This window comes from Brachycentrus maculatus, unplaced genomic scaffold (assembly GCF_059751285.1).
Source record: "Brachycentrus maculatus isolate JH-2025_06_01 unplaced genomic scaffold, ASM5975128v1 h1tg000097l, whole genome shotgun sequence".
NCBI classification, from domain to species: domain Eukaryota; kingdom Metazoa; phylum Arthropoda; class Insecta; order Trichoptera; family Brachycentridae; genus Brachycentrus; species Brachycentrus maculatus.
Genome location: NW_028280851.1, coordinates 1274226 through 1302037, shown reverse-complemented (window position 1 = coordinate 1302037; position 27812 = coordinate 1274226). Strand labels below are relative to the sequence as shown.

The following is a 27812-nucleotide window of genomic DNA, read 5'->3' as shown; positions in this document are numbered from 1 at the left end:
AATAGTTAGCGTGTTTAGCTACCGTACTGGAGGTCCCGGGTTCGATTCCCTGGGAGGGATCAAATAAATATAAGTGATTTTTTCACTCTAATATTTATTCAATATTACCCTGGACTGGTACCTGAAGCGAAGGTCTGATCACCTTTCTTTCATGTGTTAACGATCAAGATAACATTGCGTTTATATGATGCAGTGCCTTATGCACCATCAGGTGTAAATGGGGTGTAAAGAACAAGAATAGTTGTATACTAGCATTACTAACATTTTGTTAACATGACTAAATTCAAAGTGAATGTTATGAATACGAAAAATATTAATCATATAAGCTCGTAATCTTTTAAAACTTTTTTTTTGAAAAATATTTTTGTTTCTTTATTATTTACAAAAATACTTACAATTTCATACTATTTCTGTGAGCCTAAGCAGCTCATTATTAGAAGTAGGTACCAAATTGTGGTAGAGTGAGTTCGAACCAAGAAACTCTGACTCAAGATTCCGTGCCACTAACCACGGGACCACAACACGACACAATATCCTTTTTTCGTATCCTTTTTTTTCGATATCATATATGTTCTTTCTTAATATTGCTAATTCTGATTCCACCGCAGGGTCCAGCGGGTCAAGAGGGCGAGACGGGGGCGCGGGGTGCTCCGGGAGACAATACGACCGGTCCCCAGGGGGAGAAGGGAGAACGGGGGCCCCTGGGAGACCCTGGACCTCAGGGGGAGCTCACCTATCCCGAACCGAGTGAGGAATACACTGTCGGACTTGCCAAAGGAATCAAAGGAGAAAAGGGATACCAGGGTGACACAGGCTCTAAGGGTATCAAAGGAATCAAAGGGTCCATTGGTTTCCAAGTGAGTATTCCTGAACACAATACTCTAAATAAAATAAATATTAGTCATTTTACTTATTTATTTATTTATTGGACGGCTGAAGCCTTTAAGACAATACATATAATACATATATGGAGTATCTATACAAAAATAAAAAATACACTAATAGAGAAACAAAAAGTCTTGTGACAAATAGTCTTATAACATAAAATCATATTTTAAAAAATAAAATAACAAGCACTAGTAAATACACGTCTCCTTCAAACACTATCGGCGAGCAGTAAGAGAGAGTGAAACACAACGTTTAAATTTATCCATTATAACATGGAGAAGAAATGCTGAGAAAGTACAGATTTCAAGGAGGATAACAATATATTAAATAAATCTAAATTTTCAAAAGCATTGGCTAACATGTGAAGCCGCGGAATCGGAGAGAACATGGCATTGTTTGCATTATGTACAAATACTGCGAATACAGATTTTTGCCTAGTACCTCTTTGGCGCACGCTAATTTTTATTTGATTTAGGAGACACTTTTACACTCTTATATTTATTTAATATTACCCTGAAGCGCAGGAGTGATCACATTGCCTTCGTGTAAGTAACGATCAAGATATCACTGCGTCACTACGATGCAGTGCCCTATGCACCATTGGGTGCGGATAAGGGTTAGAAGAACATTCCTGGATACTATATTCTACATGAAATACTTAAGGCAAGAAAATCAATAGCCCGCAACATAATTTTCTATAAATCCGGGTAACATTTAATGTACCATAATTGCAGTTTTTGCTTAAAGTACTATTTTTGTATTGAAGAAATAAGTTTTTCATTGAAATAATGATCTAATAGTTTTATTAATTAATTTTTGAAAGGCAAGGAGTTTCTTGTAAAATACCCTTTTTAATAAAATTAATCGTGCTTATTATAATTTGATTATAATATCTACCGGTTTCTAAGCAAATAGCTACTTCCTCAAGAATGTCTTTAATTAGTCTTGGGGAAGAAGCTGTTTGCTAACCGGTTGATATAATAACTAAGTCGGGATGAGACATTTTATTTTAAAGTAATTATAAAAGTAATGTTTGAATTTAAAATACAAATAATGTGTTTAACACAAATAATAATTAGTGAATAAAGTATGAATTAAACGTTATAAAATTAATTAACTTTGTTTTCACCACTTTTTTATTAATACAATTTAACTTACCGGTTCCGACAAGAACCTTATCATCATCAGGGTTTATTTTAATTAAAAAACATAAAAAAAAATTAAATACTCTCATCAAAAACTTCCACACACTCCGTAAAAATCCTAAAATTGTAGGTGAGAGTATTTTAATATTTTTGATGTTTTTTAATTAAAATAAACCCTGATGATGACAAGGTTCTTGTCGAAACCGGTAGGTTAAATTGTATTGAAAAAAAAGTGATGAAAACAAAGTTAATTAATTTTATAAAGTTTATAAAATGTGCCAAAGTATCTGCGGAAAACATTCAAGAAAAATATGAATTATCTTATATAAAATAATATTTTATGTAAGGTTAAATTAATATAAAATAATTGACGAACGGCCTTAATTTACGCTTACAGGGCCGACCGGGTATAAACGGAATTCATGGAGACAAAGGCCAAATCGGAGATCAGGGGCACGAAGGCAAGATGGGCAAGATCGGGCCTCCCGGGCAAAGCGGAGACAAGGGCATGAAGGGGGCCCCGGGCTTCCTCGGCACGCCCGGGTACGATGGCGACAAGGGCGCCCGCGGAGAAGACGGCCAACAAGGTCCCCACGGGAGACAGGGCTCTCAAGGCCCCCCCGGAAAGTACGACCCGTATCTGAACGAAGCCGCTCCGACAGGAAACGCCGGGTTCCAGGGCCCCACCGGCTTCATCGGCCCCAAGGGACAACCCGCTCCTAACGGGACGCGCGGGTTGGTCGGGATGCTGGGGCCTCCGGGACCTCCGGGCCCACCCGGAGTCGCGGGCTACCCGGGACCGAAGGGAACCTCCGTCAAAGGAGAACGCGGCATAGACGGCTTGCAGGGCCCTCCTGGACTCCAAGGAATGGAAGGATCCCCGGGAATCGACGGAATCAAGGGAGAAAAGGGATTTGCTGGGTTGAATGTGGTCGGACCGGACGGGGAAGACGGGAACCAAGGAAGAGATGGACTCCCCGGCCAAATGGGAGACAGAGGAGACTCCGGATACGCGGGGCCCAAGGGTCTGCCCGGAAAAGGGTTCAATATCATGGGACCCCCGGGTGATGACGGGCCGCGGGGAAGACCGGGACAGGCGGGAGACGATGGAACACCGGGAATCCCGGGACGCGACGGGCTCAAAGGCATCAGAGGAGACGACTGTCCAATTTGCTATTCAGGTAAAATTCAGAAAAAATTAACAATTTTTTTATCTACAACATTTTGAGTGTGTCCATTTACTTGTTTACAAAATCTGGATTATCTCCAATTAAAGGAGTTATTTTTCATATTATTTTTTACATCTCATCAAAGATGAAGAAGAATATGGAAGTCTGGGCATGTGCGGGGCTTACGACCGTCACAGGCTGGTTTGACATGATTGACAACCGCACTACTCTAATTCTTGGAAGTTCTATTTATATGATCCAATTTCGAAACATTGTTCTTGAATCACTAGAATTTCACTAGAGACATCTATTGGTGAGATGAAAAGAATCTTTTTACTGTGCAGAAGCTCCTTTATTAGTATGTGAGGTCTGAATCCTGTTTTTTTTATCGATTACTTACGCGAATGGCGGAATACCTCTCGCCGCCTGCATGCTCCGGCCCTTTGGGCGAGATAAGTCCCCTCGACAGAGTAATCGGCTTCCTCCCGGACGTCCTGCGAGTGGGCCGGGAGTGGGACCTTATCGCCCGTCTTGTGTGGCTCATGCCGCGGCCAGATAGTTGGCACGTTCCTTTAAATGTTATATTTATTTTTCGCAATGCTATACTATATTCCCCTGACGGGTTTTCAAACATCAATAATCTTTCTGAAATGGGATTTTCAACATTTATCTTTTAACATCTCGACAAAGAGATGAAGATGTACGAGTATATGGAAGTCTGGATATATTTATATATATATATATATATATATATATATATATATATATATATATATATATATATATATATATATATATATATATATATATATATATATATATATATATATATATATATATATATATATGTATATTTTATGACCTGTCATAAGCTGGTTAAGTGATCGCTTTATACACGTGTAACATTCACCATTCTACCCAAGATGAACAACCACACTACTCAAATCCTTGGAACTCATCCATATTATATCATAAATCTCATTTCACTATATGCTGGAGTTCACAGCAGCATCTATAATTGGTTTATTTTATTTAGCAGAGACCCTTTTATTTAAATGTATGTAAGATCATTTTACATTCAGGAAGACGCCTGAAAACATTAGGCCGATTGTTTTTTTTAAACCCTTATTTGTTACATACGTATAAATATTCTGTGTACATTCATTTAAAAAATTATAAACATAATTAACATTTTTATCGCAAAGACCCACCAAGCCACCTTGTGTGTTGTCGGTGGAGTACTTTTTGCATATATTTTTATCTATTTTAACCTAATATAGAATACATTTGTATAGTATACTTTTGTCCGCCTCCGTAGTGTAATGGTCAGCACGCTCGGCTACCGTTCTGGAGGTCCCGGATTCGATTCCCAAGGGGGGTAAAATAAATATAAGTGTTTTTTTCACTGTCATATTTATTCAATATTACCCTGGACTGGTACCTGAAGCGGAGGGCTGATCACCTTTCCTTCATGTATAAACGATCAAGATATCACTGCGTTTATATGACGCAGTGCCCTATGCACCATTGGGGTGCGGATAAGGGTTTTATTATTTATTATTAGTATACATAAAAAAGAGAAAAAATAATTGAAATTAAAAATTTCAATTTTTCATTCATTAATCAATTTGTAGGTCGCAACGGATTAAAGGGAGAAAGAGGAGACAGCGGCCGGGATGGGACATCAGGTCTGCCGGGATATCCCGGGTTGCCGGGAAGGCGCGGGATAAAGGGCATTTTCGGGTATGACGGGAAGCCGGGACCAATCGGTAAAAAGGGAGAGAGGGGACCCGATGGAGAACTGGGACTTCAAGGCAAACCCGGAAAGGCCGGGGACATCATTTACCCACCCGAAAGTCTCATTCGGCCCGATCAAGGGTTGGATGGTGATAAAGGTTAGTTTTTATTATTTTTTTATGTATTAATTCGGCGTTTAATTTGTAGAACTCCATTTTAATTCATGTGTCAATTGTTAAATGAACCACAGAATTTTTGAGTCTACTTTGTTTAAAAAAACACATAAAAAATAATATTGTGACAACTGTTTCGCCTAGTTATGACATTTTCAAACGAATGTGAATAAAATGCAATTTAGTAGACTGAAAAATCTGTATTAATTCGGCAGTCACTTTTTGGTTAAATCTATCCATTTTTAATTAATGTTTTGCTTAATCAATACCACTATTTCTTAACACCGTGTCTGAAAATGATGCGGAATGCATCGAAACACGTGTCACAGTAGATTTTAAGAAATAGTGGTATTTACTAAGTAAAACATTAATTTAAAATCTAAAATCTGTGTTTGAAATGTTTTATAATGTATTGATAAGACGAAACGCGTCACATATTATCATACATATGTAACTAAAAGTAGAATTCCATTCAGTAACCTTGTTTAATTTTGGATATACTACCCAAAAAAATAAAATGGAATTCAACCAACTGTCTGCAGTTACAATAAATACAAGTAAAAATATTTTTCCCTGTTTTTCATTCCCTGTTTTTTTTTTCCCTGTTTTTTTTTCTGTTGAAGTTACAAACGAGTACATGTTTACATGATTTATGCTTTTTAGGTTACCCGGGACCGGAAGGTCCTCGCGGCCTCGCCGGGATCCCGGGCATAGGGGGCTGGGCCGGGCGCCTGGGGCCCAAGGGGCGCGAAGGGGAGCAGGGCCCCCCGGGCGTCCCGGGCCGGAACGGCTCCGACGGCAGGCCGGGCAGGCCGGGCCAGCGGGGCGCGGAGGCCTACGTGCCCAAAGAGTTCCTGAGGGGCGACAGAGGATACGAAGGATACCGGTGAGCCTAACCCTTCCCTTACGGTGCTAAAAACTTCCGCGTGCACCGGTGTATTTTTTGTACACCATATGAAAATGTGATTTAAAAACACGAAATATTTTAATATTCCTAAATTTTTCTTTTATTGACCATACTTGAAGTTGAAATGTATCATTTTTTTTATTTGTTACGGAATTGTACAGCTTAACATTTAAAAAAGTATATAATAAAAAATAGTTACATAAACAATAATAAACATTAATAATAATAAAATAAAACCCTTATCCGCACCCCAATGGTGCATAGGGCACTGCGTCATATAAACGCAGTGTTATCTTGATCGTTTACACATGAAGGAAAGGTGATCAGCCCTCCGCTTCAGGTACCAGTCCAGGGTAATATTGAATAAATATAACAGTGAAAAAATCACTCATATTTATTTTACCCCCTCTGGGAATCGAACCCGGTTCCTCCAGAACGGTAGCCGAGCGTGCTGACCATTACACTACGGAGGCGGACATTAACAAAAAACTTACATTAATAAAAATAAAGCCAATAAAACAATTCTACAATATGGGTATGTTAGCTTTGATATATGATATATTCCACCCCTGTTTTCAATTATCCATAATAAACAATCAATTTTACTCAGGGTTGTTTATATTTGATTTAATCAAATGTTATGCTCATTGACGCCAATAGGGTTCGGAACGAGTACGATAATGACTTTGCAACGTTTTGCGTCTCCATAATCCAATTTTGAGTGTTTTTGTCAAGAATTTTCACTCATGAATTACATGAAATTATAGTAACATTAAACATAAAGAGTAAATCCACTCACGAGTAGGCATAGGCTATAAAACTTAAAAAGTTGAAACCTGAGTAGGGTCATGATAAGCGGTGTTGATTTCAGAGTTACTTGGACATTAGGTAATTAAAAAAAGTGTCAAAGCTTTGTTTGCGCTACAGATAGCAAACATGTATGCACACAAAACTAAACGTTTGGGCAGCCAGCGCCTTGACGCAAACAAACTTCTATCACGACGGAATACAAAAGCTCGCAAAAGTTATGACAAGTGTCTATCTTTGGTTAATTGTGTAGAAAATTAAATAAAACTATGGTCTTTATTAAACAATTTAAAATTGTGTAAAAAAATATTGGTGTAAAAAGTACACTTGTTTTTTTATAAGCTAAAAGCAGATTGATTCAAAATTAGATTATTTGCAGTGAATGGTATGAAGTTAATAATTTGAAATGGAGTGACAAGATGATGAAGCCTTCATAGAATCGAGGATTTTGTCGCTTTTTCAGGGGTGATGTTGGAGAGCCGGGAGATAACGGAGTCCAAGGAGAGTCCGGGGAACCATACAACGAACCACTATTCGACCTGAGGGGTGATAAGGGCTACAAAGGACCCCCTGGAGAGCAAGGTAAGCAAGAAGAACTATATTTGTGTCGGGTTGTGGTCTCATCGTTAGTGTCACGGACTCTTGAGCGAGTTCAAACCTAGTCTACCACAATTTGATACCTATTTTTAATAATAAGCCGCTTAGGCTCACATAAATACAAAGTATGAAATTGAAGTATTTTTGTAAATAATAAAAACACAAATATATATTTTTTTTGTTTTCAATATTTGATCCTTCATTTCGTAAAGCCAATTTATTGAATGTAATACAAGTGTTTTCATTCATTGGTTCTGCAGTCACTTTGTAGTAATATCTATCCATTTCTTAAAAAATTTATACCCGGTATTTGAAAATGATGGTGGAATGCATCAAAACACATGTGACAACAGATTTTAAGAAATAGTGGTATTTACCAAGTAAAATTTAAATGGTGTATATCATACACTTCGCACTATTTATTTTTTTAGTTTCATTATTTTAAATATTTAAAAATAGTTATATTAAAATATAACTGTTTTAAAATCACTATAAATCTATAGTGATTTTAAAACAAAATTATTTTAATCATAAAATGGAAATGAAAAAAGCTATTGCTTCAAATATAAATTATAAAAAAAGAATACATAATAAAAAAAAATGCTTCCATTCATTTTCAGGACCTAGGGGAAGACAGGGATTAAGCGGAGTGGTGGGAGATCAAGGAGTCATGGGATTCCGGGGGGTTCCGGGAGCCCCGGGACTTACCACCCCTGGCATTGGCGGCCAGAAGGGGTACGGGGGCATTCCGGGAGATATCGGACCGAGGGGTCGGGCCGGAGTTCCGGGAAAACCCGGACTGGAAGGAATGCCCGCTCCACCCGCCCTGAAGGGGTCGCGGGGAGACCCCGGGCTCTCCGTGCTGCGCGGGGAGACCGGGCCGCGGGGACCGCCCGGCATCAGGGGGGACGGCGGAGATGAGGGCGCGGAAGGGATTCCCGGAAGGCCCGGATACATGGGGGAAAAGGGATCTACCGGATTGAAAGGCGCTCCTGGTTTTGAAGGACTCGCCGGATTAAGGGTGAGTATTTTAATAATCAATATATATTGTACAAAAAGACACCTAAACGATGGAGAGATAGCTGGTCTTTCACCTCCCAGGAGCAGACCGGAGGATGACAGGACATAATCCTAAATAAAGAGGAACAAGAAGGAGACAAAAAGATAAATGTAACAGTATTTTTAATAGACAATATGTATAAATTCTAATGCCATAATATTTTTAGGGCAGAAAAGGAATGCAAGGTGACATTATTCCTGGTCAACCAGGATTGCCGGGGGCTCCGGGAAGACCGGGAAAAATTGGCCTACTCGGAGATCAAGGTTTACGAGGACCCGACGGGCCGCAGGGAAGCACCGGACTCACCGGTCTGAAGGGAGAAATGGGAACTAAAGGAGCGAGGGGGATCACTGGCGATATGGGAATAGAGGGTTACAGGGGGATGAATGGAAGAATGGGCATCCCCGGACTTCCGGGTGAAGCCGGAGACACGGGAGATGTGGGTGAAACGGGCCAGTCAGGCTCACCAGGAAAACAAGGTCGACCGGGTCCATACGGTAAAAAAGGTATCTTCGGAGAAGTGGGCCCGACAGGAAGAGAGGGTCTCCCGGGAAGACCGGGGATTAAGGGGTACATCGGATTACCCGGATCGGATGGTTTTCCAGGAGCGAGAGGTGAAATCTCCTTCAGTGGTCTTAAAGGCGAAGTCGGTGAAGAAGGACAAATAGGACTTCCAGGATTTAATGGGCCTCCGGGACGTAACGGTTCGAAAGGAGAAATCGGGCAGGCGGGATTAATATACGACGGAGCTGTCGGAAGCAAGGGTATGGAAGGAGATTCCGGATACGATGGATTACCTGGTAGGGAGGGAGAAAAGGGTGAAATAGGAGAATATGGCATTTCGGGATTAACGGGATCACGTGGAAATACTGGAGTTAAAGGGAGGGAGGGAGCACCAGGCAGATCGGGACGTCCCGGATTCCCGGGTAAAAAAGGAGCGATGGGAGCATTTGGTCGGCAGGGTGAAAAAGGACTTGTAGGTATGGAAGGTGATCCTGGGCGAATCGGAATTCCGGGAATGCCGGGCGATAGAGGACCTTCTGGTCGTGTCGGTCCCGAGGGAAGGGAGGGTGAGAAAGGTTTTGCCGGTTTACCGGGAATAACGTACAATGAAATCGGTGTAAAAGGAGATATCGGTGACCAGGGCAAACAAGGATTAAAAGGCAAACAAGGCGATGCCGGTGATATCGGATACGAAGGTCAAATGGGTGCCAAGGGTCAGGTAGGAGATTTTGGTTTTCAAGGAATGCAGGGGGAGATCGGCTTAATGGGAGAAGTCGGAATGGTAGGAGATGTGGGTCCGCCGGGCCCTCCCGGAATGCCCGGTATCGGAGCCGAAAGAGGCGATCAAGGAAGGGCTGGATTTGACGGATTGCCCGGAAGACACGGAAGAACGGGCCAAAAGGGCGCACCCGGTGACTCCGGAAAAGACGGACCGAAGGGTATACAGGGAAACCCCGGACTTACCTTTACCGGGCCAAAGGGATCTAAAGGAAATGACGGAAGGCCAGGTCTGCGTGGAAGACAAGGAGCGTACGGAATGATGGGTCTAAACGGAGCTCCGGGTCCTCAAGGATTTAAAGGAGAAATGGGAATGGCGGGTATCAGCGGTGGCAGTGTTGCCGGTATTCGAGGAGACGAAGGTCCCGTCGGATTTTCCGGACTCGATGGCCTTAAAGGCGAACGCGGCGAAACAGGTTACCCGGGAATAACTGGCATGACCGGACAAGTGGGATTGAAGGGAATGCAGGGAGATCAAGGCATGACGGGACAGTATGGATTGGCAGGTATCAAGGGGATGAGAGGAGACATCGGTGATCCGATAAATCCAAAAGATGTATTACCCGGTATGCCCGGTGACATAGGATATCCCGGGATACCCGGATTTGAGGGCCAAGTCGGTGCCCCCGGACCTGTCGGGTTCGATGGAATTCCAGGAATGAGAGGCGAAGATGGCATGCCGGGTCTTCGGGGTCTACCAGGTTTAGCAGGAAGAAGAGGAGAAACTGGAAGTCAAGGCTTACGAGGACTTCAAGGTCGGCAAGGAAGACGGGGGTCTCAAGGACCCCCCGGCTACCCCGCTCCTGTTCCTGGAGCTCCAAAGAGCCGAGGATTCTTCTTCACACGCCACTCTCAGACTGAAATGGTACCGGGTTGTCCGAAGAACACAATCAAATTGTGGGAAGGATTCTCCTTCCTTCACATTATAGGAAACTCCAAGTCCCACGGACAAGACTTAGGTATGCAATATACTTTTATAAAATAACATCAGTTATGTAAAAAAGTGGGATATTATAGTTTTTACAAATACACTTTTGATAACAGGTGCTCCAGGAAGTTGTCTCAAGAAGTTCTCAACAATGCCCTATATGTTCTGTAACCTGAATGAAGTGTGCGATTTTGCACAACGAAGTGACTACAGCTTCTGGTTGTCTACCATGGAACCGATGCCCATGACAATGACTCCGATATCTGCTAGAGAAGTAGGGAGATATATCTCAAGGTACTGTGCTGCAATTTCTACAGTCATTTAAACATTATCCAACATTACACTATATAGTATTATCCCCAAAATATTTAATTTGCTGCCGAGGAACTTAAAAAGTACATACAAATTTAAATAAAGTAAAACATTTGTAAAGATACTAGTGATTTATTTTTTTCTCAGCTTTATTTTCTTGTTTTTGTATTTTATTTAAGACTATTATTATTATTATTGTATTTTATTTAAGATGCCTTTGTCTTATCTTTATTTCTTCATTGCAAGATTAACTTGACTTTAATATTAAAAAAAACCTGATGATAACTGCTTGAATCTCAGTTCACCGCAACAGAGTAATTTTTTTAAATTTGTATTTTACCACATAGTTGTCAGGCAGTTTTTCCATCAACTCCAACCCTAATTATACTCAGACAGTCAGCTGCCCGACTCTCAGTATACTAATCACAAGTAACCACAAACCCAATTCTGATCAGTACAATGTTTTTTGGCATCTCTTGCGCTCTACCAAAAGTAAGCAAATAACATAGAAAGCTTATAAGCGTCTCCCGCTCTCTACTAACAGTATGTTAAAGACGCTTTTAAGCGTTTCCCGCAGTCAATGTATTAATAAAAAATGAATAAAATGAAATTCACAAAACTTCATAAACAATAATTTGATATTATTTTTTGACATCTCATCAAAGATGAAGAAGAATATGGAAGTCTGGGCATTTACGGGGCTGACGACCGTCATAGGCTGGTTTAAGTGATCACTTTACACACGTGTAACATTCACCAATTCTACCCATTATTGACAACCACACTACTCAAATTCTTGGAAGTTCTTTATATATGAACCAATTTAGAAACCTTGTTCTTGAATCACTAGAACTTCACTTCCAGACTTCCATATTCTTCTTCATCTTTGATGAGATGTCAAAAAATAATATGAAAATAACTCCTGTAATTGGAGATAATCCAGATTTTGTGAACAAGTATTTGGACACACTCAAAATGTTGTAAACAATAATTTGATTAGTATATTATATTATCTTTTAGTTATACCCCGTTTTATTAATTACTTATTTATCCATACCCGCTGCTTTTGTGAAGCATAAGGAGTCCACAATTTATCCAGTGGGATGTGGGGATTATCTAGGTGGCATATGGAGTCCACAATTTATACAGTGGGATGTGGGGATTATCTAGGTGGCACCTGGTTATTTTTACATGTTAAGTGTATACTTCTATTATTTTCCTTACAGGTGCTCGGTCTGCGAAGCCCCTACAAGAGTTATGGCCGTGCACAGTCAGAGTATGTCTATTCCTCAGTGTCCGGGCGGCTGGGAAGAACTGTGGGTTGGATACAGCTTCCTAATGGTAAGAAACAAAATGATAATTTAACCACTCAATGCTTTTGAACGAGTATCGTATCGCGCCAACCCGAGCACTGCTCTTGTGTTTCGACTTGTTTGTGATACAAAGGATAAACATCCAAACTGAGCTTGCTAGTTGCTACTTGACGCTTTTCATTGGAAATTCTTTGATAAATGACCAAATTTAAAAAATTTATTGTTTTTATTGTTTTGTTTATTATTATTATAGTCAAACGTGATAAATTTTTTATGTTAGGTAGTTTATTTTTTTTATTTTTTTTAATGTTTTTTTTTGAACTGGACAAGTTGTAAATTATGTAAAGTCTTAAATAATAATAAAAAAATATGGATATTTATATGTACTTCTATTTTTGTGGAAAAAAACGCATTCAAAACAGCCATCTTTGATTGGATTTGGAAAACTTTTATTTAGCAGAGACTCTTTTATTTGTATGTTTGAGATCAATGATTGTGACATAACAAAGTACTCTTAAATAAAACTCTTTCATCTCAAGTTAAGACACCTTTATCTGAAAGTTCTCTTCCGATCATTAAAGTTTTTTTGTAAGTACAAAATTAAACGTTTGTCTTTAGCACACCGATGCAGGAGCCCAAGGCGCCGGGCAGTCTCTCGTATCTCCCGGGTCGTGTCTGGAAGAGTTCAGAGCGAGACCGTTCATCGAGTGCAATGGAATGGGACGCTGCAACTACTTCATGAACATCCTTTCCTATTGGCTAGCCACGGTTGAGGATAACATGATGTTCAGGAAACCGATCCAGCAGACCCTCAAGGCTGACCTGACCTCCAGAATCAGCAGGTAAACTGATATTTCCAGATACTTGTAATAGACACGGAATCTAAAAATTGCAAAATATGGACACATTTTGGTCTAAGGCCCTATTGTACTGACAGATGATCACATGAACCACCATTTTCCTGATTTGCTTTCTTCTCCGTCTTACTCCTCATTACTGAGTGTTGTGATTCTTGTCAAAACATTGACTCTTCTCCAGTTATCCCTGACTGCGCTGCATGTAGCGCTCCAACCACCGAGGTGCCTGCTGCTGCCTTAACTTGATTGATTGATTTACTTTAATAATAATTATAAATTTGGATAATTTATGTAGCGCCATTTTCGTAAAATACTACCTCAATGTCAGTACACTGTGATTGAATTGGGGAAAAGGAGATAGTGGAAATGATTTAGCAAATAAATGCGTTTTTACTCAGTAATGAAAATTAAAACATATCATTATTTCAGATGTTCGGTGTGTATAAGACGAAGGCCGGAAGAGAGACCTCCGCCGCCATCTCCTCCGACGTTTGTTTTACAAGAAGCCGGAGAATTCAGGAGAATATCCCCGGTTCCGAGTCCGGCGCCGACCTACAACAGCAGCCGCGGAAGAAACGGAAGAAGACGACGACCGTACAGACCCCGCCCGACACAACCGCTACGGGGTTAATCATACGCGCAAAAAGCATCTAAAAATTTAACCGAGTGCTCTCAAAAACTCAACGTTCAATTGTTATTTGATAATCACAAAAACATTTTTGAACCGCGGCAGTTTTAGTAATTTACGAGCGCAAATGTAGAGAATAAAATTTCGCTAACATCGGCAAATTTGAAACATGATTGTTTTATTTCTGTAACCAAAATATATCTCAGTTAAATTGTTTGCGAAATTATATAAAATACCATCTATAAGCTTTCAAAAATTAGTATTTTTAAAACAGAAAGAAAGCTTAAAAAACATCATTATAACATTAACACTATAATAATTTAGGTGGATATGATGTAATTTTATCGCATTTATTAAGTTTAACTGTTTGCTTCCTTATCTATATAGTTCAATTAAAAGATACACTCTAAAATTCCAATCCAAATGTATTTAAAAATGAAAACAATGTATTTGTTTGTAAAGTAATGATATTTCTAATGACAATTTTTTTTAAAACTACTTTCAATCTTATTCAAATCCTATTTGTCCCTATATAAACACTAAAATGAAAAATAACAAAGAAGTCATTAGATTATAATATTAAATATTCTTTGCTGAGAATAAAATTACGCATGTAAATAAGTACTACTATTAATATAGTTACCGGTTTCATTGATATGGCAATATCTGTCAAAAACTGCGGCAAATTACTTTTAATTTGCCGTCACATATTGGTGCTTAGTTATTACTGCCATTTAGAATAAGTATTTCATAAACTAAATAAGATTTTATTTAAGAAATTTAAGATAATATTTACACTTTTTAAAGTCTTAAAATTCCAAAAAAATTACCAAAAAGCATTCATCTCCTTTCTTAAACATATTATGCTTTAGTTTCATTTAAAATGTTAAATTTCACTTAAAAATTTACATGTCAACACTGCCATATTGTAACGGATTAGTAATTATATATTTTTCTAATATTTTTTTGTTCATAGGAACCTATTAAATTAAATATATTTACTGTAACAGTATGTATTTATGGATAAATAAATTTTATAAAAACACTGTTTTTTCTTTACTTCAATGTTACTTACTAACAATCTAACCATCACGCCCCCTCACAGGTGGACAAAGAGAATACAACGCCACATCACTATATAATATTTTTCGATGACATATTCACTAATTGCCAATGTGCCACATGTGCCAATATCGAATAATTTTACAAAAATATGATCGGTCATAAAAAAAATCATAAAATTATATCCATATTTTCTTTACGCACCCATGAAGGCAAGGTGATCAGCCCAGCACTTCTTCGTGATATTAATTCAATATGAGAGTGAAAATCACCCATATTTATTTTGACCCCCTTGGGAATCAAACCCGGGACCTCCAGCACGGTGGCCAAGTGCGCTCACCGCTGCACTACGGAGGTGGACTAGAAAATAAAGGTAAACAAATATTTTTTAAATAGTAAAAAAACTGGCATATTTATGCAAAAAATAAAATTTTTATTGATATCTTTTACATTCTTATGGTGGTAACACGACAGACATTGAGTGAAAATAATTATAAATAAATAAAGTAGGTACTTAAGTACTAAATTGTTTCATCACTGGACTTCTTTGTTAACGCTATTATATGCATCAGTCTTGTGGTCCGACACATTCGGTTTGGATTCGTAGGTGCAGATGGTGACTCCGTGTCGGTGAGCCGGGGTGAATTCTCCTCTGAGACCGATGTAGTATATCCTGGTGTTGTCGGATCCAAAGTTGGTAGGGAAGTGCAGCGTCAGGTGGGTGACAGAAGAAAACGCCACGACTCTGCAAACACAGTTGCAAACATATCTCAATATGTATTTGGTCACTTATTTAGAGAATTTGTGGAGGTGTCGCTGCCAATATTTTTTTTTACAAAACTGAAAACATGCAAAAACATTTTTTTGCCTTAGAAAATTTTCCTTGCCTATTTTGTACAAGGATTAATAGCATATTTAGTTTATATCCCTTAACCTTTTAACCGCGTTCACTTTGTTCCTGAGAGACGCCCGTGCGCGGCGGTATTTCGCCGTTTTTAAAATGATTACTTTTATCATGTATTTAGTTAAGAAACGATTTATTTTCCTAAGCAAAAACGTTCAATGGGATTCATTGTGCCTTTTTGGTACTCTATAATACACTCGTGTCACATTATTCTTGAAATATACCGTAATATAAACAAATAAGATCGTAACATAAATAAATCAAAGCGCGCATCGTGTGTCACTCTTACCCACTGGCGATGCGTAGCGTCGAGAGTGAGACAGATATAGGGCATGATTATGGCACGGACTAATTACCGACCGCAAGAAAAATGAGGGATCTGTTCTTTTATTTATCCTTGTGATGTTACAAATTATTAGTCAGATATTTCAACAGATGTCATAAGGCCAAGGATTGACGTATTATTTTATCCAAAGTTCACACCATGAAAAAATCCCTCCAAGTTGAACTGAGGTTCGAAACTTGGAGTAAAGTAAAAACACAAACGGTTATGTCAGCCGCGTACAGGGAATGTTTTGTGAAAACACATACGGTTATGCGAGCCGCGTGGATCCGGTTAAAAATGAATTTGGATTTGTGTGAAAGTGGATTTGTATATTTAGTTCACAATAAATTAATAAATTTGATCCGCTAACAAACAAAATAAAATATATGACAATACAATAGACACAATGGATTCAGTATCTCACATCAACCAAGATCTGTCACATAGCTCATTTATTTGTCTTTTATGTCTTGTCACATTTTTCAAATGCGATACCACCAAATCTGATAGATCCTTACGTCCCATTGTCTCATCAATTTTTGTCAACTGAATACCCCCTTTTGCGCATTCTGTTTCCAATTTAAATCTCTCCCTTTCGAAAATTGGACATGCCCACGGCAAATGAGGGATATCCTGCGATAACCATGTCATTACATTTACAAGCAGAATCTTGTCTAATTCCGAAACGCAAAAACTTACAAAATATGTAGTATGAGATTCTTGCTGCTTTATATTTTTTAATTCTACAAATACGTTCCCCCAGATGAATGTGCGGATATGAGAAAAGACTGAGATAAGTAAGCATTATTGATAAACGATATTGATAAGCTTTAAGATAAATAAGAAAGAGACAACAGAACCCTCTCACTTATGAACTTATGTGGGCAGATCCTAATTAATCTAAGAGTCAAGAAGATTCTAGGGCTATACCTATAGAAACTCAAATAGAAACACAACAGTATAAACAAATTGCATACATAGGTTATTTAAATAGTGCGCATTACCCTTATCCGCACACCAAAGATGCATAGGGCACTGCATCTTATAAACACAGTGTTATCTTAATCGAAATTAAAATAACATATTTAAATAAGTTCAACATATAATAAAACCTTTACCGCACCCCAACGGTGCATAGGGCACTGCTTCATATAAACGCAGTGTTATCTCGATTGTTTACACATGAAGGAAAGGTGATCAGCCCTCCACTTCAGGTACCAGTCCAGTGTAATATTGAATAAATATTAGAGTGAAAAAATCACTTATATTTATTAAACCCCCTGGGAATCGAACCCGGGACCTCCAGAATGGTAGCCGAGCATGCTGACCATTACACTACGGAGGCAGACAAAAAAAGGCGGATGAACATATAAGATATTTAAAAATATAACATAGTAAGATATTTAAAAATAGGATATTTAAATAAGTTCAATATAAACACGGCTGTCCAAATTTAAAACACAGTAAGGGACATTTTTTTTGTAGTAGTTTTTTTTGCATTTATGGACTAAGTAGACTCTGCTTAGTCCAAAAATGCAAAAAAAATGTCCCTTACTGTGTTTTAAATTTGGACAGCCGAACAGGTAACCTTACTTTGTAGAGTATTCTAATGTTCCAGTGGTGTCTCTCTGCATCTCAAACTGTTGGTCGGGAGTCACCGCCACATCGTCAAATGTCATATTAGGTCTGTTCTTAAAACTGAAATAAAACAGATGATCTTATTATCTTACTGAGCCCGCCAGTTGCCACCTGACGCTAGAACAGGTTTATGCAATTCGTTTGTTCTGCTAAAACTTTTTTTTATTATGGCACAATCTGTTTTATTTTTATTTTGGGTTAAGTTTGTTTGATATTTTTTTATTGCTTCTCTTCTTTTTTAATTAGATAACTTTTAAATTATGTAAACTCTATAATAATAAATAATAATAATAAAACCCTTAACCGCACCCCAGTGGTGCATAGGGCACTGCGTCATATAAACGCAGTGTTATCTTGATCGTTTACACATGAAGGAAAGGTGATCAGCCCTATAAATAAATAAAAATAATCTATAAATAAAAAAAATAAAGTAACCTGATTTTAAGTTCTATTATTGTGAAAAAAAAACAAGCATGAAGAGGTTAATGTAAATACTCCTTCTGTGCTTAGTACAGCAGCGGGAAACCTTATCATATACATACGAGGGGGGACCCAAAAGTAACGGGAATCGCACTGTGGTGGGGAGGGAGAGTGCGGATACCCATTGTTCGATCAGGTGCCCGTTAGGAACACGTCTTCTGAGTTAGTGTGCGAAGTTCTGTAGCTTTAAGTGTATCAGTTCGTCAGTGGGAATTTTTTTAGTGAAACAACTTTTTCCATTTTAGTGAAAACGTGATTTCACCGAAAACGCGCAGCTGTGAAATTTTGTTTCCTGTTGGGGAAATCGGCTGCGGGAACTATTGTAATGCTTAAAACTGCTAATGGGGATGCTGCCCTAAGTAAAACCAGAGTCGACGTGTGGTTTTCACATTTTAAAAATGGAAAAATGACAATTGAAGACCAACCCTGTTCAGGACGCCCCTCAACGTCAAGAACTGATGAAAACATCGACAAAATCAATGCTCTTGTTCATGAAGAGGGTCGCCGAACCATTGATAGACTCTGTGACATGTCTGGAATATCTTGGAGTCCGATTCAGAGGATTTTATCCGAAGAGTTGCAGCCAAATTTGTCCCTCGCCTTCTCACAGGCGAGCAAAAGGAGCATCGACTTCAGGCATATTTTGAGCTTCAAAATCAGCACAAAGAGGGCCCTGAATATTTTTACAAGGTGATCAAGTCCACTGTCATTTATTTTTGTTTCCACAAACTTAAAAGGGACGTGAGTGGAAAGCATTTTGCCACTGTGGAGGAGGTAAATAATATCGCTGGTGAGCCTAAAGAACATCCGGATAAGTGAATTTAAAAAATGTTTAGAGCAATGGAATAATCGTTTGAAGGTGTGTTGTGGTTAAGGGAGAATATTTTGAAGGTGAAAAAATTTTGATGTAAAAATGTTTAAAATGAAGAAGTTATGATGAAATTCCCGTTACTTTTGGGTCCCCCCTCGTATAACAAATCAAAACACTTTTTAATCACTACATGTATATCCAAACCCCCCTTGGTCTATGTACTTCATTCCTAATTAATATTAATAAATAACGTAGCAGCTATATATTTCCAAAAAATGTATTTCTGAAACTACATTATATTCTAGAAGAACTTACATCCTCAAGCGAGAAGGGTGACAATCCGAATCTTCGCCAATCACAATAATTCCCTTCAACTTAATATTGGCAGTGAACGGTATATTAAACAATAACTCGGCATCCGCGTCACTTTCCACAACCTGTTCAAACAAATCATTATCAGTATTATCACTACAGAGGACTATCAAATTTAAGATACCAACAAGTCATCAGCATTATCACTATGGAGGACTATTAGATTTAATATACAAACAAGTCATTAGCATTATCACTACGGAGAACTATCAGATTTAATATACCAACAAGTCATTAGCATTATCACTACGGAGGACTATCAGATTTAATATACCAAAAAGTCATCAGCATTATCACTATGGAGGACTATCAGATTTAACATACCAACAAGTCATCAGCATTTTCACTACAGAGGACTATCAAATTTAACATGCCAACAAGTCATCAGCATTATCATTACGGAGGACTATCAGATTTAACATACCAACAAGTATGCATTATCATGTCGAGTTGTGGTCCCGTGGGTAGTGTCGCGGACTCTTGAGTCAGAGTTTTATGGGTTCGAACCCACTCTACCACAATTTGATACCTATTTCTAATAATGAGCATAGGCTCAAAAAGATAATATGAAATTGAAGAATTTTTTTAAATAGTGAAAATACAAATATCCCTCTGTTTTAATTATAAAAATATATATCACTACGGAAGACTATCAGATTTAACATATGAACAAGTCATCAGCATTATCACTACGGAGAAGATCAAATTGAACATACAGCACATATAAAGAAATCACCTTATCAAAATTAAGTCGTTCTTCCCATGGTTTGAATACCAGCTTTCCGGCGCCCTCCTCAGACTCGTTCAAGCACTCGACATGGTCAATATCTATCTTCTCGTACAAACTGTATTGTATCCCCATCTCGGGTGTCTCGTCGTGATTATGATCTCCCTCACAGCTATGTCCATGATTATGAGACATGACGAGCTCTTGAACGATCCTATACGCAAAGAAAATAAGTTAACATATTCGTAAAAAGAATATTCAAATCACACCGAAAATAAACCGGTGTATTGTCTTACTGGCTCATTATGGAAATTTAAATTAAAACATACCAAAAAAAAAAAATTCAACCAATAAGCTTTTGGAAGATATCAAAAATATTTAATATCATGAATTTCCAGAAGAAAAAAATCGTACTTTTTTTCCTCTATTTATTTTTCTTCCATAGAAATATGATTTTCATATTTTTGACAGTTTGAACGTATTCTTGCCAGTTTACCAAAATATTTTTTTTAATAATTATACCTATCCTTTTATATAATATAAAGTTTTTTACCTAAAAAAAAAATCCATCCGTTGAATGTAAAAAATTCCCTACTGCCACGTCAAAAAAACTATTTGAAACAAAAAGAATTTACTGTGCCCTCAATCTTACCTTTATCCGCTTTTAATAGTGCATAAAACTTTTAATTGTAAATATCTTGATTGTCAATTTCATAAGGAAAAGGTCGTTGGTTTTATTTTTTAGCTGAGATTCTATAAGAAGGGTAACATGTTATTTAGATAGATAATTCTATTTCTACATCTAAATGAATTTGAATTTTTAAAATTGGTTTTTGTTAAAAAATAATGATTTTTTTTTTACTGAACATAAGGCACGTTTTAAATATTTGCACTGCGTAGTTAACGCGTTTAGGGTTGAAATGATTTAAAGAAACGAAATGAAATGGTTGATTTTTTTTTTTAAATCACTTGTATTAATTTTCCCAGTAATTAAATTTGTGACCTTCAAAACGGTACGGTAGAAATCATTATATGGGGGAAAACTGTAGTATAGAATATTTAAAAAAATTAATAAAATAAATAAAAAAATGGATGTTTCGATCATTTGAATTTTACGTTTTGTATGTAGTCACCACTACCAATTACGATTTTAATCCAGTTCTATTCTTGTGCTGTTCTCTATGCAACTACAGCAACTGTCAGTTGCCGAGATATAAAATAGTTAGTCTGTGTCAGGGGGGGTCGACTCGTAAACGTCAGATTGTTCAAAAAACGACCAGAAAATGACGAGACACACTAATCACTAACAAAAACACCAAAACGGGAATGAAAAATACGAGATACCAACAAGTTGTTCAAATATTTCAAATAAATATAGACAGACTATGGTTATAGACAATTATCGATAGAAAAATAGAAATCCGTCTATGAAGAACTTCATAATATTGAGTATTATGCCAAAGTTAAAGTTAAATTTTGCCAATGAAAGTGTAGTTTTTCTTACTTTACACAACGCTCCCTTGAACTTCTGCAGCACCCTCCAAATGCAAAAAATTTAAAAACGCCTAGCCAGACTTCCAAAACGCCCACAAAGGGGCGCTGGCACCCCCGTTAAGAAACATAACTTCAGAAAGTGGTGGGCACTCCTTCCGCCCTTTTAAAATATTGTAATTTATTATTAGATTTAGACCAATATTTTTAGCTTTTCCACTTTTTTATTTGACCAGCGACCGGGTTCCGTCGTTACCGACATCATCAGACTGGTGATGTCGGTAACGACGGAACCCGGTCGCTGGTCAAATAAAAAAGTGGAAAAGCTAAAAATATTGGTTTTAATCTAATAATAAATTAATAATGCAATTCCATCACGAAGTGTCAGTGGATAATATAAATCTATTAATATATTGTATTTTCTAGAATTTTAAATATAATATAGTAATTTGAAAATTCTAACGTTTTTGTTTTTGTTGAAAAGCCTTATATTTATACATAGTTTGAGATAATAATTTCAAAAAAGTTACCATTACCATTTACCATTGTAAGGCTGAGTTGAGTAACCATTATTGATCGCCTGAACTCTTTTTATAAATGTCGCGTTTTAGCCGTGACCTTTCTATTTTTGTTTACACTGAAATAAATAAATTTAGATATTGAAATATCTTCTTTGTAATATTAATATTATAATTTTGAAAATATGTTAAACAACAAATTTCAATATAAATACCATTTAACGTGAAAAATGAATGATAAATATTTCGGCGGGTGGATTTGACATTCAGCCGCGGCGAAGTCACGCCCAGCCGGGAGCTTAGTACTTCTAGCCGTTTACGTCACTTCCGGCCGCTGGCGAATATCACTTCCAGCCATAAAAAATCGAGGTAGTTGGCGGTCTTTATATAAAATAGTTAGTCTGTGGTCTGTGTTGCCGAGTCTGGTCCAAAGTCGCAGTCATGTCGAGAATTAACAGTCCGTTGGTTTTTATCAGCGTTTTTCTTCTATTTATTATAAGTTCTGCTAATGTTGCGGGTGACAACTATGTGGAGAATGATATTCCTCTCAGAGTTGGCGGATTGACTATGAATATTCTTTACTGGTAAGCGGCACCTTGTTGCGTTATCTACTTGCATTTTTATTGACTTATGCATTTTTCGTAAATTATTCATGGTTATATGAATTATTACAGCGCACTGTTAATTTTTTCCTTGTAGGGGCTGTCAGACAGTTTTGTAATATTTTTTTAAAACTTAAATCAGTTTTCGCTACATATAGTCTACAAACTGATTAGGGCTCTTCTGTCGGCTGCCAGATCCTTTGCATCCTCCCAAGTCAAGTTCGTGTCCCGTAGTTCAGAAGAGCTCTTAAAATTATAAGTAGCGTGCATATTTGTTATTGCAAATGTTTGATAAGAATATTCGCCATGTCAATGTTAAACAGTCGAAACGTGTCAAAATACCCCAAATGAATGTTGAAATTTTTTATCGACTAAATCCGGCTTAATCCTGTCTAATAATTCCGCCATTGATTTGTGTCACATTGAACAGGAATAAGTAATTGGATTTGCTCTGTTTCAAACTGATTTCATTGGTTAATTGTAATTCGAACCTAATGTGATTTGTTTATTTTTTGAGTCTACTAAGTTAGTAGACTCAAAAAATCTGTGTTTGATTTAAAATTAATACATAAATTAAAATGGAGTTCTACAAATTAAACGCCAAATCAATAAATAAAAATGATTTGTTTATCTTTAGTTACTCCTGTGGCTATCGGAAAGTGTTTGATGACTATGCCGGCATTATTCAACAAAAATACCCCGAAATCACAGTTCACGGATCTAATTATGATCCCCCGGGAATCAACATGTACCTGTCGAGATTTATTGTGAGTATTTCATAACTGTTTTATTTTATTAAATTACTTAACCATTTCGTTAAAACCGAAAAATTATAGTAGTATGGGGTGATAAAAAAGAGATATAAAAACTGTATTCTTATAACGCTTATAATAATGCGTTAAGGCCCGACATACGTTAAATCGCAACTTAATTTTCTTTAAACCAAGGTAACATTTGACGTAATTTATTTTATTTCTGAAAACACGTTTTCGTATTAAAAAATAAGTTTTTCTTCAAAATAAATATATTATTTTGAAAAGAAAAAAATTATTGAAAAGTAAGGAGTTGAAACAAATATATAAAAATATTTTTTCAATATATATTTTTAAAAACAAGAAAAAATCCCATATATGTTCTTTAAAAAATAAGTGATACCGGCTGTCAGTGCAGCCGGGTGCTCCATGAATTCTTTTATTGCAAGAAAGGCCTTAAGAGACCGAAAAAGAAAAAACATGAAAATTCAGAAAATGTGTAGTTCGGAAGATATAGTCATTTAAACTAAAAAATGGAAAATCACAAAGTTAGTGCTTCAAATATAAATTATAAAATGTTCTCTAATAAGATTTATTTCTAATATATTCTTAGTTTAGCAGTGTTATATACTAGTTGAGTTATCGCAATATGTAGCCACGAATTGTTTATAAACAATCAAGGCATTGTGTTTAAAATTCTAAGCAATAAATATACTCCTGTGCAATAAAACTTAGAAAACAGTGCAGTGCTAATGCTAAGTAATAAATTACCGACAATGTCACGCTTAGTCTTACTTACAAGATGTGGTCCTTGTGTTTTCTTCAGAATTATTTATCACAAAACAAATATGCTCTGTGATAAATATCTCTGAATAAAATTCCTAGTAGTTATTTTATGCTTACATTTAAATTCAGATCATACAAATGTAAGACATGTATATAATATGTAAAACGAAATGTTAAATTTGCACACCCTATAACTCGTTCAACAATAGTTGAGAAAAGACCCATTTCTTAATGTGGAGTGAAAAAAAGTACATTTTGTATATTAAAAGCATTGTAAACTTTGTGTTATGGTTATATAACACTCTTTCATGAATAATAAGGAGAGTGTTGAATAAAAGTAGACTATTTATAGGTTTTTAAAAATACAGCCCTGATGCCTTTATACAGTAAGTCTTCAACATGTGAAAAAGTTTTGTTCAATTTCTCTATCCTACCTGCAGATAGGTCTCTAAAAAAGAGGCGTTGCTGGTTATTCCTTTAAAAAACAAGATATCACATTGTTGCTATCTTTTCGTTCCAGGGAGTCACCAAAATGTTGCTGATCGTCTGCGTCATGAGCGGGCTGAACATCTTCACGATGCTGAACAAGCCCCAGCCCCCGTGGTGGCAATGGTGTATCGACAACAAGCTGTACTCCTGCATGATGCTGTACTTCCTGTGCAACACCATAGAAGGGCAGCTCGTGTCCTCGGGGGCCTTCGAAATCTACCTTAACGACATGCCCGTCTGGTCCAAACTAGACACGGGACGGATCCCGCAACCTCCGGAACTGTTCCAAATCATCGATAATACGCAGCGACTTTTCAGCATCGATGAGGCGGTGAAATCCGGCTTTGTTAAATAATCCAGTCTCCACCCATCGAGCAATTATGATGATTAGTGGAAGTAATAGTCTTTATCATTTATAACGCGGTAAACTCATTTATTAATAATTCAAAATTAAACAAGATCTTCTCATTACTTACATTTTCTTTATCTACAATATTTGTTTATTATTTTCATTAGTTCAAAACCTGATCAAACTGTTACTCTTAATGACTTTATGTTAATTTTTTTTTTAAATTTCAAGTAATACCCCGCAAAGCCTCTATTTTAGAGGCTTGTCTGCAGACAGGATAGTAAGGATAGGGAAGGTAAATGTGAAAATATATCACAAATATCCAGACCAATTGAAAATAAATCTTAGATTAATTTGCATTTGGCGGCAATCAAACCCACGAGGCCTGTTTCGCAGTCAAGCGTCTACCCAACTATTGTGAATGAAAATTCAATTTTAATTCAATTTCATCAAAAAGTATTCTTTTCTATTGGAAAGTTAAATGATAATGGTTACAATAAAACAACATAATGTTAGTGAGTTTACTGTAATACACATTTCGTTAAATCTATAATTATTTTTAATAATTTGTCACTTTAAATCTACTGTTTTGTACTTTTTTTATAGATAATACAAGTGTTTTTTTTCGTCAGTTTTTACCAATTAAGTTGTAAACTGAAGTAATTTTTACAGGTAAACACCTGTTATGTCTTTTTTTATGTTTAAAATAATGTTTTCAGCAAATATATTTTAGTGGGTACTAAACATTGTAAAGTTTCATATTTTTTCCACACGTAAATAGTTATATGAAGTTAAAAGAATCTATGATAGAACTGAATTATAAGAGATAGATTTTAACGTAGCGAACAACATATTCTGTTTTAGACCATTTTATTCTAGATCCATTGAAATAGGGTAGAAATTTGATATTCTTTAAGACTTTGTAAATTGCATTGTAAAAATAATCTTCTTATCAGCTTAAATGTTAATACGTAGCTAGTCTCGATGTTACAAAATTTGTTGATTTCAAAGTACTGCTAGAAATTCTGTTAGGAATAATAGACCGCTCAATTCATTCTATGTGTGTAAATCATTCCCTATAATATAAAAATAAAAAATACATTCAGTTTGATTTTGAGTAACGTTTTAGGGTGGCGACTGGCCGGAGCATTTCGTTGTAATGTTACGTCGTAACGCCGCTCGCGGAAAACATCAGCGAGCATCCGAAACTATGGATGAAGCGCTCGGCTCGCTGTACTGACTGCCTGAATGCTCGCATCGTAACGTGTTACATTATGATGAAATGGCTCCGGTCAGTCACCACCCTTAGACACCTAACAATGATAGGTTTCTTATTTGTATCACAATTATGTATTCACAATATTTTTAGTGAGTGTAAATCCTTGTTCACAAATCTGGGATTCTTCACTTAAGAGTTCTACCCATGATTGACAAAAAAAGTGCATCGAACAAATATAAATATTTCTGCATATCGTCGACTTGATCTGTAAATCTGTGAATTCAACGGGCTAGCTTCACAGGAAAAATTAAAAACGTAATACATAATTTAAAGAGTCCAAAAATATGTCTTATTTTTAATTCAACAGGTTTAATTAGGTCAACGATGTGTACGTATAATTATAATTTTGTTGCTAAGACTATTCTTGTATATGTATGTATTTATATTTATCGGTATGTATTTTTTTATTTATAAAGAACTGATATGCCTCCAGTTCCATTTGATTTTTTTTAGTGACAATGATAAATGTATTTAAAACATGGTTAGAACTTAACAGAGGTAATTTTTGTGTTTAAAATTATATTATTAAATAATATCTCCAAGCATATGTAAATTATAAGAGTGTATTTTGGATCTATTTATTGTATAAGATATTTTAATCCACCAATTTAATATCATTATGTTTTCATCTTTACACAAATTGTGAAATTTAAAATATTTTTTTATGTATGTGCAGTATCTTTATTTTGAGTTTTTTAAAAGTAATTTTCGCATTTAAAGGTTTTTACATATTGTAATATGTAAAATGATTTCCCAAGCTATTGAAGCTGGTATGCAGGCTTGTAAATTGCATTTTATTTTTCTATTTTTGAAGAAAGTTCATGTAAATATTATGCAATATTTACATGGAATTGTATAACACGACACCACATCGACTTTCAAACATCTTGCTTATTTGAAAATACACAAAATTAGAATACACTTGTCCCTTTTTCTGAATGGTCAGCATCCGTTCTTTAGTACTTTGTTAAATATTTTTATTTAATGTTCAAAATGTACATAACTTATTTGTAAGTCTGTGTTTGTGGAACAATTCTTGCAAAGCTTATTGCATTAGAATTTTGTAAAAGAAAGTTTGGATGTTATGGGTTTCTTTTAGTCATGTCATTTGTAATGTTGAATGTATAAAATTGTGATAAACTGCAAATAAATATGTTTATTTTGAATATCTGTCAGTGGGTCTTTTATTTACTTACTATTGTTTATTTTCACTCCCTCTTTCCCATAAAAAATTATATTTTGGAATTTCAGGTATCGTGTAGCATGTTCAATTTAAAAGTACTGTAATTTAGCATAATGAACAATGGTGCTACTTGAAGAAGAGTAGTGGTGGGTGCCCATGGTACCCACAAAAATTAATATTAACTTATAACATTAGTATTACCAATTACACTTATTGTGAGACGTGTGTCGATAAAAAATGTT

General features: G+C 36.5%; 3 protein-coding genes across 3 annotated transcripts in view; 2 read left to right on the top strand and 1 right to left on the bottom strand.

The window, feature by feature from the left end:
* vkg (Collagen alpha-1(IV) chain viking) overlaps positions 1–14848 on the top strand; it is a 66462-nt gene extending 51614 nt beyond the window's left edge. Inside the window, exons 6-16 of the mRNA XM_088258526.1 lie at positions 609–857; positions 2431–3214; positions 4837–5097; positions 5776–5998; positions 7290–7408; positions 8044–8444; positions 8650–10723; positions 10809–10986; positions 12231–12345; positions 12936–13159; positions 13604–14848. Of these exons, the coding sequence (XP_088114652.1) occupies positions 609–857; positions 2431–3214; positions 4837–5097; positions 5776–5998; positions 7290–7408; positions 8044–8444; positions 8650–10723; positions 10809–10986; positions 12231–12345; positions 12936–13159; positions 13604–13805 (4830 nt within the window). The 3' untranslated portion in view covers positions 13806–14848. The remainder of the gene's footprint in view (positions 1–608; positions 858–2430; positions 3215–4836; positions 5098–5775; positions 5999–7289; positions 7409–8043; positions 8445–8649; positions 10724–10808; positions 10987–12230; positions 12346–12935; positions 13160–13603) is intronic.
* Positions 14849–15276: 428 nt separating this feature from the next.
* Positions 15277–20564, bottom strand: LOC148310390 (PITH domain-containing protein CG6153). Its single transcript, XM_088258521.1, has 5 exons — positions 20451–20564; positions 20131–20335; positions 19338–19459; positions 17687–17791; positions 15277–15609 (listed from the first exon to the last, which is right to left on the bottom strand). The coding sequence occupies exons 2-5, from the start codon at positions 20314–20316 to the stop codon at positions 15399–15401; spliced, it is 624 nt and encodes a 207-aa protein (XP_088114647.1). The 5' UTR covers positions 20317–20335; positions 20451–20564; the 3' UTR covers positions 15277–15398.
* A 1960-nt stretch (positions 20565–22524) lies between these two features.
* On the top strand, positions 22525–25319 carry SelT (selenoprotein T). The gene is made up of 3 exons (XM_088258522.1): positions 22525–22714; positions 23370–23499; positions 24791–25319. The coding sequence occupies exons 1-3, from the start codon at positions 22572–22574 to the stop codon at positions 25112–25114; spliced, it is 597 nt and encodes a 198-aa protein (XP_088114648.1). The 5' UTR covers positions 22525–22571; the 3' UTR covers positions 25115–25319.
* The last annotated feature ends 2493 nt before the right edge of the window (positions 25320–27812 follow it).